Source organism: Vanessa cardui, chromosome 26 (assembly GCF_905220365.1).
Source record: "Vanessa cardui chromosome 26, ilVanCard2.1, whole genome shotgun sequence".
Taxonomy (NCBI): domain Eukaryota; kingdom Metazoa; phylum Arthropoda; class Insecta; order Lepidoptera; family Nymphalidae; genus Vanessa; species Vanessa cardui.
The window spans coordinates 2077152-2092119 of record NC_061148.1 but is presented as its reverse complement, the minus strand read 5'-3'; the positions used below and the strand labels follow the sequence as shown (position 1 = coordinate 2092119).

Genomic DNA, 14968 nt, shown 5'->3' with positions numbered 1-14968 from the left:
ATGTTAATTACTGTTTTACAAATTATTGATCAATTAATTACAATAATAATTGTATATAATAAAGTACATTCAATAGCACCTGCGATATTAATAATATGCAATAATACTGTGATATAAATTATGATATAGAATCAAATGTCATAACCGTATTGAAGGATAAGGTCACTCTCGTAACACAAGCCTCCTCCTACATACTCCCCGATTCAGGCCTCACATCAAAAATCAAAATCAAAATATACTTTATTCAAGTAGGATTTTACAAGCACTTTTGAATCGTCATTTAACAATTAAGTGAAACTACCACCGTTTCGGAAAGTAGATTCTACCGAGAAGAACCGGCAAGAAACTAAGTAGTTACTCTTTTTCAACATTTAAAAAAAATACAGTCATGTTAGTTGATACAATTATTTAAATTAATATATCCTGCCTGGAAGTCAACAGGTATTAATTCCACGCTTTTTAATCATCTACAAAATCTTGTATCGAATAATATGCCTTTTTTACCAATGTACTTTTTATAAACGATTTGAATTTACGAGACGGCAAAGTTAAAAATGTCTGCGGAATTTTATTATTGAAATGGATACCTTGCCCCAAGAAAGATTTATTAACTTTGCGGAGTCGGAAACTTGGCGTTATAAGCTTATCCTTACTTCTAGTGCATATACAATGATTATCACTGATTTTATCAAAGTGATCAATGTTACTGTGAATATACATGATATTGTTGTAAATATATATGATATTTAAATAAAACTAATTATAACGGATGAATCGCGTATATTAATTATTTTTAAACATCCCGACGTTTCGAGCACTTTGCAGTGTTCGTGGTCACGGGTAGACTGCAAAGTGCTCGAAACGTCGGGATGTTTAAAAATAATTAATATACGCGATTCATCCGTTATAATTAGTTTTATTTAAATGTGTAATAATCGCGAAAATTTAAGACAACATATATGATATTGTTGTAAATATATACATCAAACATGCTTCTAAACTTTTACTGTCTTTTCCTAGACTCTGTCGGCGCAGGAGAGCCAGGAGTGTTCCAGGAGGGATTCCAACGAGACCTCCATCGTGTTCACGAGTAAGACGCACGAAGTGCGCAACACGCACGTCAACGACGGCGGGGGAGGGGGCGGGGGCGCTACTTTCGTCTTCCTGGTGAGTTTTTGGAACCTGGTCAATTTTTATTCAAAAATATTGGTCATTTGTCCAAAATCAAAATGCACTTCGTACAAGCACTTTCGAATCGTAATTTAATAACTTGATATATTAAGTGAAGCTACTACCACTTCGGAAAGGAGATTCTGCCAAGAACCGGCAAGAAACTCAGTACTTATTCTTTTTCAACATTTTAAAAATACAATTATAAATGTATGTAATATATCCTGCCTGGAAGTCAACAAGTATTAATTTCGCGCTTTTTTATCGTCTGCTATAATATTGTATTGAAAAATATGCCTTCTTTACCGATGTATTTTTTTTACAAATGATTTAAATTTATGAAACGGCAAAGTTAAAAATTTGTGTGGAATTTTATTAAAGATACCTTGCCCCAAGGTAATAATAAGGTTAATTAAAATTAAGGTTAATTAAAACTGTACACTACTTTTCATATGCCGTAACTGTGGACCATCGTGTCGAAAAAACTAGTATCATTCATTGTATATTACCTTAAGTATTAAGTCTTGTAAAATTTAGGAATATTGAAAGACATACCAACGATGATTTAATATAAAAAAAAATCCCTGTTAATTAATCCCTGTTATCAATTTATCCAATGTATAGCTGGACAAAGAAGGTCAGCCCATACCCCTGCTGGTGGGAGGCGGTGGAGGAGGTCTGTCAGTGGGGGTTTTCCGGGATGATGGATCACAGCACGCGCGAGGCCGAACGAATACCACGCCGGAGTCTGGCTACATGTACGGCCAGCCCGGGAAGACTTCTGGTAAGTTCTATCATTATGACGTATTCACTTAAAAAAAAACTTTTATATAGTATCATATTTTTGATCATACAACGACAACAACAACAGCCTGTAAATTCCGACTGCTGGGCTAAAGTCCTCCTCTCCCTTTGAGGAGAAGCTTTGGAACATATTCCACCACGCTGTTCCAATGCGGGTTGGTGGAATACACATGTCACACAATTTCTATGAAATTTGTCACATGCAGGTTTCCTCACGATGTTTTCCTTCACCGCTGAGCACGAGATGAATTTTAAAGACAAATTAAGCACATGAATCAGCGGTGCTTGCCTGGGTTTGAACCCGCAATCATCGGTTAAGATGCACGGGTTCTAACCACTGTGCCATCTCGACTCATTTTGATCATACATTTATATTAAACACTCTGTAACTAGAGTTAAAAGTTAACGATGAATAATAATGATTTTAGTTAATTTGTCTGTATTAACACGTTCATGCGGAGCGAGGTCTCATGTGCCTCGTATATGTCTCCATATCATGTCTCCAAAGCGTACCATTATCTGTCGTGCGTGACCATAACATCTATTTTACTTATACTGATAAATATATTTATATGGAAAACAGAATACTATGGTGTAGCTACTTAATATTCTTTCGGGGTCTCTTTGACCACGCATCGCACTCAAGAATTAAAAAAGAAAAAGAATTTGATCACATTACATTATCACATCATGTCGAGTTTTAATTTCTTAAACGTTACGCTGTCTAATTAGCCCCGTATTGGTATTATGATAGTTTTCATATGAGTTCTAAAATCATCTCGGCTTACTTTTTGCATAAAGTAAAATACAAAAAGAGCTGACATGGCCCAGTGGTTAGAACGCGTGCATCTTAACCGATGATTGCGGGTTCAAACCCAGGCGAGCACCGCTGATTCATGTGCTTAATTTGTCTTTATAATTCATCTCGTGCTCAGCGGTGAAGGAAAACATCGTGAGGAAACCTGCATGTGACAAATTTCATAGAAATTCTGCCACATGTGTATTCCACCAACCCGCATTGGAACAGCGTGGTGGAATATGTTCCAAACCTTCTCCTCAAAGGGAGAGGAGGCCTTTAGCCCAGCAGTGGGAATTTACAGGATGTTACTTTTGAAATACAAAATACTTAATATAATAAGTTTGATTGTAGGTGCTGGTGGAGGATGGATATCCCGACCAGGTCCGATAACGCCAGGCTTTGAACTGGTTCGCGGCACGTCGCTCAGGGAAGGAGGATTCGGGGGTGCGGCGTGTTCCGGGGGAGCGCATGGAGGATTCGGTGGTGGGGGTGGGGGGTGTCTTAGAGGAGGTGGGGGTGGAGGATGGGTTGGTAAGTAGAAATGACGTTGAAAAATCAAATTTCCTGAATAATCTTAGTCTGAAAGTTTAACGATTAATATCTCTATTTAATTCTTTGACCTTAAAAGAATTCAATAGAGAAGAAGAAGAATATTTTTAACACTTTCTTTTTATTCTTAACTAAATGTAATTAAACAGCTCTCTAATATTTTGATCGGCAAAAAACTGTCTGACAAACTATCTACTACTAGACATATAGTTATGTCTATCTTCACCTTTTCGTTTGTGTGGGTTAAATACTTGCAGCTGAAATTTGGAACAGTTTTAGATAACGCTATCAAAATTACTTATGGTTTTTGTAACAATACAATTGAGTAGAATGAATATCTTAATATCTTCCAAAAGTAATTTTATCTCTTAGTAGGTGATTTTGATGATGAGTGTAATTAATATTTAATTATCTTTTAATAGGTGGTAACACCAATGAGGGTGATGGGCAGCACGGTGGTGGAGGATGGTCATATGTGGACATCAGCCGGGGGATTAAAGAGTATGCGGAAGTCAATATGGCCTTGAGAACTGGCCCCGGTGAAGTTTTGGTGGTTCCGGCTATACATGTAAGTATAGAGTCTTACCATCACTTGGATTGATAACATTGATATGATTGTCTTCTTTTTTTGCGACTTTCACGGTCGTGGTCACTGCTCTTTTTCGTAGTCTCTCTAATCCATTGTTACATGCTTTTAAACAATGGTATCTTTCTGCTGCCAGTACATCTCTTTTTCTTTGGAAGCCATCTTCTTTGCGTTCTAAGTCGGAGAAGTTCATATATGTCGGCATTATTCGTGTGCCCAAAAAAAGCTAACTTCCGTTTCTGAATTTATGATGAATACTTTTTTATTCCGACTTAATCATTTATGGTAACTAAAAGAATTAAATATGTTCTATAATAATAACCCTGCTGGACAAAACTACTCTACTGTAAAAGTGAAGAATTTTAAGCTATAGCTTATACGACCTTCTTCACTACGAGTTGTTGCACAAATCGTTTGACGAGTTTGAGTTCCTCAAGATTTTCTCTCACTCGTAAAAATAATTAATACACATGCGCTCCTAATAATACTTACGCAATCAAATTAAGTTTCTTTAAGAAGAGTAACTTAGAGGGAATTTGGTATTGCATCATGCAAAGTGAGCCTCCTTTACCTTGGTTTGCCAGATTCAAAATAAACATGAGTATTCTATGCTAGGATTGCTCATGAATTCTATTTAATGGCTATTAATAATAAATAACGTCAAAACAAAAGGAAGAAGGGACAATGGGACTGACGTATGGGACAAAAGTTCCAAAATTAAATTTTCTTGTAGAAATGCGGTTGCAACTACCGATGTGTGGCGATGAACGAATACAGAAGTGAAGTGAAGTGTTACTGCCCGTCGTCTTGGTCCACGGACGCCAATGACCCCACCAAGTGTATACGTAAGTGTTACATTCAAAAAAGATAATTATTCAAATGGTAGTCAGCTGATATTCCTTTGAAAGAAATAAAATAAGGTGGTAAAATCAAAATAGACTTAAACTTTCTAATCATTTTTCAGTATTATATTAAATGCGAAAATCATAATTTATTTGTTCAGAATGTAAATTTTGAAAGAAGTCATCAAAAAACACAATAAAATCTGAGTGTTTTTTAAACACTTGATAAATATTAGTTTTTAAATAAGCCGCTGATTAAAGGTTTCGTCAAATATTTCGCTAAAACAATCGAAACCAGCGACCCTCTCAATATACTATTAAAGGCGTTTGGAAATAGAAGGCTTTAATTTAATATTTATTAATCATATTATAATTTTTATTTTTAGTGGAGGAAGGCTGGCCCCAAATGTGGTTGATAAGCTTTATCGTACTATCTATCATCGTTGTGCTGTGTCTCGGCGTCATATTCGTAGTTTCTCTTCATTTCTGTAAGTATTTAATAAGTTTTTATTTATCATTATATTGCATCAACAAAACAACAACATCCTGTAAATTCCCACTGCTGGGCTAAAGGCCTCCTCTCCCATTGAGAAGAAGGTTTTGGAACATATTCCACCACGCTGTTCTAATGCGGGTTGGTGGAATACACATGTGGCAGAATTTCTATGAAATTTGTCACATGCAGGTTTCCTCACGATGTTTTCCTTCACCGCTGAGCACGAGATGAATTATAAAGACAAATTAAGCGCATGAATCAGCGGTGCTTGCCTGGGTTTGAACCCGCAATCATTGGTTAAGATGCACGCGTTCTAACCACTGGGCCATCTCGACTCATTATATTTCTTTATTGATAAATTGCACCAGGTCAGCCCGCTATTGTAGTCTAGAATAACTCCAGTATTATTTATTCACAGATAATAAATATCAACGCAAGAAAGAAGAGGATCTGATACAGAAACAGATAAGGCAGCAGGAGTTGCAGCTACATAGACTAAGAACAGCTCCTGGGGGTGATAACACCCTGAACATGGCCTTCAATCCCCACTACGGCAGCGAAAGCTTCCTCCCCCAGGGGGTCGATGTGAGGGGATTGCCTAAAGTAGCCAGGGAGAGCTTGAAGCTTGTCAAGTAAGTTTTTGTAGGAGGTTTTAGTGGTATGGTATTATTTTATGGTACTTTTGAAGACTCATAAATTAAAAATAATTGTGATGATCAAAATAAATAAAAAATTTAACAAAAAGAAAAACCGACTAAATATGCACTAAGAAGTAATAAAAATAATTGCGTATTCAACATATTTTTTAAACTCCTCCTAAGTAAAAATGGAAAGAAAAATATTGGACTACTTAAAAGACGATTTACGATTATATAACGTATAGTAATTGTATTGTATATTTGGAGCCTGTGTTAACAAACATTAAAAAAAATACAGACGAATTGATAACCTCCTCTTTTTTGAAGTCGGTCGATAATATCACTGACAAACTTATTTCGTTACTTGAAGTTGAACGCAAGTAATGATAGTTCGATTCTATTCCGATACAACTTCGACGAAATATAATCTCACAATCGTGACTGAGGGCCAACTCCCCCTAGGGCGCTGGGGCAGGGCGCGTTCGGCGAGGTGTACCAGGGGCTGTACCGGCACCGCGCCGGCGACGCGCTGGAGATGCCGGTCGCCGTGAAGACGCTGCCCGAGCTGTCCACGGGGCAGGCGGAGTCCGACTTCCTCATGGAGGCCGCCATCATGGCCAAGTTCAACCACCCCAACATCGTGCACCTCATCGGAGTCTGCTTCGACCGCCATCCCAGGTGAGACGCGCCTTAGCTGCGGTTATCGCGTTGTCTAGATTTCCATAAATTTTTGAATAAAAAAAATCGGTATCCAAATAATAAACTGATTTAGTAGAATTCGAGAACTCTTTAAATGTTATACGTTTTATCTATTGAGCTAAGCAATAAAGTCTTTAGCGGGTATATTGTGTATACTATATGAAAACAATACTTATTGCTGATTGCTTAGTTTTCAGGCTCTCGTATCTATTACTTGATCATTGTACGAGTATGTTACATGATGGCTATTTTTTCACCAAGACGGAATAAAGTGCAAGAATCCGGACGATATTTTTGTTTCTCCAGGTTTATAGTTCTGGAGCTACTGGCCGGTGGGGATTTGAAGAATTTCCTCCGCGAGAGTCGTCCCCGACCGGAGAGGGCCAGCGCTCTCACTATGAAGGATCTCCTGCTTTGCGCGCTGGATATATGCAAGGGATGCAAGTATTTGGAAGCCAAGAGATTCGTTCACAGGTTAGTTTATTTATTTGGTAAAATTTTTGAAGCCGATATAATCTTCAGTATAATGTGAATTTAATGCCTTAAACTTAGATGTTGACTTTTAATGTTGTTTTTTCTTGTAATAGATGATAAAAAAGCGTGGAGTTAATACCTGTTGACTTCTAAGCAAGATATATTAATTTAAATAATTGTATTTAACTAACATGACTTTTTAGTGTTAAAAAAGAGTAACTACTGAGAGTCTTGCCAGTTCTTCTCGGTAGAATCTACTTTCCGAACCGGTGGTTGCTTCACTTAATTGTAAAATAACGATTCAAAATTGCTTGTGAAAGCCTACTTGAATAAAGTTTATTTTGATTTGATTTGTATGGTCTCTTTAATATATGTTCTAAACAAAAAGAAAAAAACTATTTCTGGTGCAATTTTGTCGGTAAATCTCTACGAAATTGTTATACTAATTATGTAACTAGTACTATCCGTATCGCACGCTCGTTAACGATGGTATAAGTTCCAAATATTCTTCTTTAGAGAAGTGAAAAACTTAAGAAAGTCACATAGGTCTCAATACCCATGTTTGCGATACACAGGGACATAGCTGCCCGCAATTGCCTACTGACTTCCCGCGGACCCGGACGAGTTGTGAAGATAGCCGACTTCGGAATGGCCAGGGACATCTACCGCTCTGACTATTACAAGAAAGGGGGGAAAGCCATGCTGCCTATTAAATGGATGCCCCCCGAAGCCTATATAGATGGGATATTTACTGTCAAAACGGATGTCTGGTGAGATTCTTTTGTATATTTATATAATAATGACAAAACTGCATGATAATAAAGAAGAATATTAGTTCTCTTTTCAACAAAAACAATAACAACAGGCCTGTAAATTCCCACTGCTGGGCTAAAGGCCTCCTCTCCCTTTAAGGAGAAGGTTTGGAACATATTCCACCACGCTGTTCCAATGCGGGTTGGTGGAATACACATATGGCAGAATTTCTATGAAATTTGTCACATGAAGGTTTCCTCACGATGTTTTCTTCACCGCTGAGCACGAGATGAATTATAAAGACAAATTAAGCACATGAATCAGCGGTGCATGCCTGGGTTTGAACCCGCAATCATCGGTTAAGATGCACGCGTTCTAACCACTGGGCCATCTCGACTCAGTTCTCTTTTCATTCATGATCAATTTTATATAAAAATGACAAATAATTGCGCACTACGAATGAATTTGCATCGTCGAATCGAGTGTGTTCAATAGCATACCGAAATACAAGTAATGCTCAATTAAGTTAGAGATTCGTCTGACTCTTTCCAGGTCCTACGGCGTGTTACTTTGGGAAGTATTCTCATTGGGTATCATGCCGTACACCGGCTGCGCGAACAGGGAGGTGATGCAGATGGTATCTGGTGGAGGAAGACTGGAAAAACCACCTGGTATGTTATCTTCTAAATATTTAGGTATACTTTGGTACTAATGGCAAGTTAAGATAGATGACGTCAGGGTTAGGCTTATGACACATCATCAAACCCTTCTCCCTAACCTGTAAAAAATCATATAATGCATCATCATCGTCATCATGTTACTAATTATTTCCCGATCAAAAACCCAAAACTATAATGTAACGTAAAATAATGTTTTTTTTTTTAATCCAATCAGGCTGCCCGCCTGACGTCTACAGGCTGATGTGTGAGTGCTGGAACCCGGCGCCCACCGAGCGACCTTCCTTCGCTCAGATGTTCGACAGGCTGCAGAGATTAGTGCAGGCTAGTATCATCTACAAATTCAATAATTCTCATAATCTATCTATTTAACATAGCAATAGGTAGATTGTCTTGATTTGGAGATAGTAATTACAAAAAGAAAATCACGCGTAAAGAATCGAAATGACCAAATTATCATGGTCTATTGCTTACGAATATTGAACCAATATAAACTATGAACAAATTTATTACATGGTTAGAACGACTGTGGTTTTCGGTCACGGCGACGATACTGGGAGACCAGACTTCGCTGGATATTATGGTGCACAAGTATTTGTGCAAACACATGCTCTCTTTCGTCACTCTCTAAATCCGATCTTTTCTGAGGCAGAGGACTCTTATAACTCTTCAAACTTTTAGAATCCATATTGTTACTGAAGATTAGATCAGCTTGGATAAGAAATAACTTTTTCATCCTCAGAATCCGTGAAGATCACAGAATATCTGGCCAGCCTCTAGGCCAATGAGACATTTATATAGCTTTTATTTATTATAAAAATAATATAATAACATACAAATCATTAATAGGATCCGGAAATAACGGACGCACCTCTCCCGCTTCTGTGCTCATATCTCGCACCCCCTGAATTGCCCGAAGCCAATGGACCACAGGTACGTGATGTCATGGGATAGAATACACTATGGAAGTGGTATCAAACATAAATATATCATTACTAGTTGACGCACGCGGTTTGGCTCGCGTTTCAGGGTGTTCGTTGTCATGTGTTAGACGTAAAACGTAGCCTATGTCCTTTCTTGGAGCTTCGAAGGTTTGGTCGTGAAAGAGCTACAGACAGACAGAGTTACTATCACATTTATAATATTGATATAGATTGATCGGTCAATAATTTGTCATATATATTGACAATTGCAATCCAGTGAAGTTTTACACTACACACTTCACAGTTTGACTAAACTACTTTGTCTAAACTTAAAGGCATTTAAAATTGGTGTATTAATTAAATTTAGTCTTCTTTTATTTAATGAACTTGAACATATTGATAAATAAAAACATCATTCATAATACTATAGCTCCTTATTATATTAAAAAATATATTTTAAAATTCAACTTAAAGTCCAGGCTGTACTGAGAAAGGCCTTTATGAAGTTGTATTTAAAAAAAATACACGTCATTGTCAAATTATTTCATTTATTTCTAATTAAATCATATTCAAAAAGTATTTGATAATAATAATACCCAATCATAATATTTACTTGTATAATCAAATTTTAATTTTATTAATTTTTTCGACACAAAAATATGATTAATGTTTGATACCATTACATCTTAAGTTACCGGTCAGAACATTGAAAATAATACCTGTCTCGCCTTAACATGTAGTAATTCCTATTCGTCTCTAAACTCAGTGATAATCCTATGGCTGAGTGATATTATATCATAGTCAAATGAAAAAAAAAGTATCTAGGGAATTATTTTTTATATAATTTACGGAATGGCTACATGTATAGCGTTCAAAAAGCCGCCATTTTATAATGAGCGGGAAATTCAAATATGAATTTGACTGTTTTGAATCAATGAACTTCGAATTTAGGCGTGTTGTTCAATAACTTAATAAAAAAATATTAGAATTTATTTGATGTAATTAATTAAATTAAAATCTTATTTTTATTGAACAACTAAAAAAGTATTTTTATATAAACATATAATTTAACTATTTATATTTAAATTAAATATATTCATTGGAGTTTATCTGTATTTGAACTCTATAATAAAAAAATATACACAGATTATGTAAAATAAATTGTTAATTTAAAAATGTACTAATTTGTAACTGTTTTTTTTTTTCTTTCCAAATGTTTTCGCTCTGGCTACTAGAAGCAAGTAACTGGATCCGATTTTTATTTATTTTTTTTTTAATTTCTTTTCACGTCTTTCGGTGTTAGAGGTCCGATATTAAAAAGCGTGCTTGCGAGTGGCGCATGATCATACCATTTTATAAGTTTTTATATATTTTTTCTAACTCCCTCTCCTGAATGAAAATCGCGTAGAAATATATAGATACCCAGTAGTTAGAGAGAGATTCATTGGAATGCTTTGATTTTTTTTCTTTTCACAAATACCATTTCATAAATTTAATAATGCATGACTTTAACATCGTTTATCAATAATACACGACGATTTATCATTATTCATTCATGCTTCTACAACGTCATTTCAAAGAATCTCTTTTTTTACCGAAACATTTCCAAAATTTGAGTGTATACTTGCCTAGTAGCTATAGCGAGAATCTATACCTGTATTTTTCTTATTTTACCTTTATCCTATTAACTGGGTTTTGTAAAAAAAAAAATCGAACCAAAAAGTTTACATATAAAAAAAATTATAGCAAACTTTACAAAACCCAGTATCTGATGCACGCTTAGACCTGAAGTGGAGACTCAGGGAGATTTTAACATGAGCAAAACACATCCACGATGAGACGGTGCGAAACAAAACAGCACCAACATCTTAAAACATATATATATCTCATATATTTATTAAGTCCATACATGCAACATCTATGACGTATATTTTAGGGATTATATCAAATAACATGGTATACGCAATATGTTTTTATTATTGTGGAAATCTCATTTGATATAATAAAGCAAAGATTATAAAAAGTAAGGTTATGTTTGCGTGGTGTGTAACTGTAATGTTGGTCTCCCTGTGCGCTTACCTCGCGATGTTGGCAGCGCTCGGCGGGCGACTACCTCGTGCCACTATCGCCTCAGGACCAGCCAGGGGATGCTAGGTAACGATCTTAGATGATTGGCAGCCGTTCTATTACACTTATTTACAGTGGAACTATTTATTTTGGTAGATTTCGTTCTTACTACCTTACAGTGGAACTATTTATTTTGGTAGAATACGTTCTTATTACAAGTAATATTTATAATTTTCTGCAACATGATTCATAATATCTAATATACCCATACTCCAATCTGACTACTGGTCTTCCTTCCTTTTCAAACTTTAGGTATATAGTAGCTTCAAATTACAAGATGGCGGATCTTTCTACAACGTTTATTTTTTGGGTTAGAACAGTCAGATTAATATTATTGATGATTGATTACCGGTATGGTCTTGATAAATAATGCATATTAGTTACTAAATGCAAGATTAAATTCACAATAAAAAAGCTGAATATTTGTGTAGCATTTGCAGGTAGGATATACATAAATTTAATTGTACTTTGACACTCTATTATTTAAATAGGGGAACAGAATATCTTCTGATTATCTTACCAGTTGTTCTCGGTAGAATCTATCTAAATTAGTTCATTGAATTGCTTCTTAAGGTCACTTGAATAAAACTTTGATTTTTTTATATAAGTCACATTTAATATATGACCAAAAATCGACTATGTAAATACCACTCGTCAAAGTTCACAAAGTATGATTTAAATAGAAAAACGACCGAAATCCATAAACCGTCTTTCACGTACTATATTCCAATGACAGTCCTAACGTTCAAATATTTTTTTAACGAGTATTCTTAATCCGCCAGTCGTTGTGAAGTTTGTAAGGATTATTTAAGATTTCGACCAATGGTGTTACATAAATTCAAGGTCGAAATTATTTGCTTATAATTATTCCTCCTGATCTCATCGGGTATATATCTTTTAGTAAAGACATTTTATATATTTTCACGATAACGACTTCGTACCAAAATGTTCTATCAAAAAACCAATTGGAATTATTAGAGACTTAAAAAAATTAAAAATAAATAATGTCTGCCAATCTTCTGTTCTATTTAACATTCATTTTATTTCTCAATTAATATTCCAAATTAAGCTAAAGTGGTTCCTCATTATTGTTGTCATAACTGCAACTGATCCTTGGGGTATCTTTGAAAATTAAAAAAAAAACTAAAATTTACAACCAAGAAGGTATATTATGAATGCATGTTGAATTAAAATAATTTTCAAAGATAGACTATTAAGTATTTTAAACTTTTCCTTTACAAATGATTATTATAATTAAATAAAATTTTATTCGAAATTCAAAATATTGGAAAATAAGGAAAATTTTAAAAGTAACGTACCTAATAACAAGTCTTATAATTGCTCTACAGACGAGCTATGGCATGCTTAGTGAGCCAAACCCTATTGATTTTCTTCTAAATAACAATATAACAATCGGCTAATATCAAAATTAAATGCTATAAAAATTCATGCAACAAAAAAAAAATTAAAACACAAACTTACCAGATTTTTGAACAACTCAAAAATACCTTCGAATAAATCCATTATGCCAATAAATGTCCTCCAAAAAAAAACATTTGATGATATTTGTCAATTCGACGAGCATTTTTGAGTTGTCAATTTTTACGTTCAATTCAAAATTGGAATGATACTGTGGACGGAAATGTAATTGAAAATTGTTTTAGCCCAATGGATCCGTTGGTACTTCATAGCAAATCGCTAACGGCGACACAAGAGAAGCCGGAAATAGAGGATTCACAATATCAACATCTTCTGAAAGGTATGCTTGTATCTCGTAATTAAAACGAATACTATACTTAATTGAAAAAGCCAAGCGTTAGTCTAATTTGTTAATAGATAAGAAGATATATTTGACCTGAGATGGAAGATGGAAAGATTAAGGTTGATATAAAAATAATTGGTACCAACGATGTAAAACCGCATTTTGCTAGAGATGATGATTTTGGTTTATACGATAAAGAGTATAGTTAAAATCATGAAATGTATTTTAACAGAATAAGACACCACGAATTTTTGTTTTCATCATTTTCGAATTATCGATGTTATCAAATATTGATGACATTATACACTTACATTGGTAATTTATAGACGTTATTTTTTATGCTTGTCACAAGGCAAGCTGGAAGTATGAAATCCGATCATTACATCAATTTCCAACTTTAAGCCAAAGCAGAAATCCATAAATGTGTACAATATAATACAATGTTTAAAATGTAGAAACTTAGACAGTTATTATGTAAAGGTTGAAACATCGAACATAAAACAGTACCGTCCAGCTAAAAGCGTTGGTACTTACAACCATTTATTACCTTCGGATTTCGTTATACTCTTTGAGATGATACCTGTTATTTAACTCCTTAACATAACAGCATCACAAGAATATGGCAACATTCCAATGGCGTCGTTGGGCGCGAACGTGACCGTCAGCGCAAAACGCGACGTCTCCACTGCTGCCAGCGTGGAGACGCGGACCAACACAAAATTTCTGCCGTCTAACTCGACTGACAGGTAGCTAGATTTTGGATGATTTATTTTATTTGAAATAGTTTGGCACACAAATGGGACATGTGATGGTTAATGAGGGTGGTCGACCATGTCTTATGTTTTCTCACAAAGGGGTGGAAAGGTGTTTTGACAGTGCTTACGTAAGATTAAAGTTATCTGAAAAAGGGCGCAAAACCGCGCGCTTCATGAAGTTCGTTTGAATACGTACCTTTAGAAGCTTTAAAATTACAAATAAACATTTCAATATTTTTTTATTTTGAAATTAAAATTAAAATAAACCAATTTTTTTTTCCTTTCGATTCTTACGTAATAAATATTAGGTATATAGGGGGAGTGGGTTGCCCTATTCTTATTTTCTCTTATAGTAGGGGGGGGGGGGTCAAAAACTAGTGAATTCGTTTTACATAATAAATGAACGGCCCCTAATCACCATAGCCAAAATACACTGTCTGTAATATGTCCCACCAGCTCTACCGAGTAGGTAGTCTTAACTTCAACAAATAAAGAAAAAATTCAAGGTCATTATTATAACTCTATTCATTTATCTTTGAAGGTTATTAAGTTCAGTGGAAGGCACATCCATGGACGAAGATACGGCCTCAGAGACAGATGAAAAACCCGCTGTCTGGGAGACTTCTTTCACCGAAATCAGACCCAAGACTCCCTCTGCTGAACCCGCACTGAGCACAGACACTGGACCCATCGTGAGATAATCTACCTTTATATTTGACAGCTACTATAAACAGTGGCAATATTAGTACATTTTCATTTCAGAACGGAAACATAGGTTCTCAGGTCTTAGAAAGTAACTTTTTGTGACATAAGTCAAAATGAAGGTCGCAGGATAGTTTGATAATGACGACCTTTTTGCTCAAAATGAGAACTACCTTAAAGTAAATGTGTTATTGCACACTTGTGGTGGTAGC

General features: G+C 35.3%; 1 protein-coding gene across 1 annotated transcript in view; it reads left to right on the top strand.

Annotated features, from left to right (window-relative positions):
• LOC124540825 (ALK tyrosine kinase receptor) overlaps positions 1 to 14968 on the top strand; it is a 49286-nt gene that overhangs the window by 30508 nt on the left and 3810 nt on the right. The window contains exons 12-28 of the mRNA XM_047118548.1: positions 1021 to 1167; positions 1795 to 1954; positions 3125 to 3304; positions 3745 to 3890; positions 4642 to 4753; positions 5137 to 5238; positions 5665 to 5878; positions 6347 to 6562; positions 6890 to 7057; positions 7633 to 7827; positions 8363 to 8481; positions 8705 to 8811; positions 9337 to 9420; positions 11506 to 11564; positions 13202 to 13296; positions 13907 to 14045; positions 14596 to 14746. Of these exons, the coding sequence (XP_046974504.1) occupies positions 1021 to 1167; positions 1795 to 1954; positions 3125 to 3304; positions 3745 to 3890; positions 4642 to 4753; positions 5137 to 5238; positions 5665 to 5878; positions 6347 to 6562; positions 6890 to 7057; positions 7633 to 7827; positions 8363 to 8481; positions 8705 to 8811; positions 9337 to 9420; positions 11506 to 11564; positions 13202 to 13296; positions 13907 to 14045; positions 14596 to 14746 (2394 nt within the window). The remainder of the gene's footprint in view (positions 1 to 1020; positions 1168 to 1794; positions 1955 to 3124; positions 3305 to 3744; positions 3891 to 4641; positions 4754 to 5136; positions 5239 to 5664; positions 5879 to 6346; positions 6563 to 6889; positions 7058 to 7632; positions 7828 to 8362; positions 8482 to 8704; positions 8812 to 9336; positions 9421 to 11505; positions 11565 to 13201; positions 13297 to 13906; positions 14046 to 14595; positions 14747 to 14968) is intronic.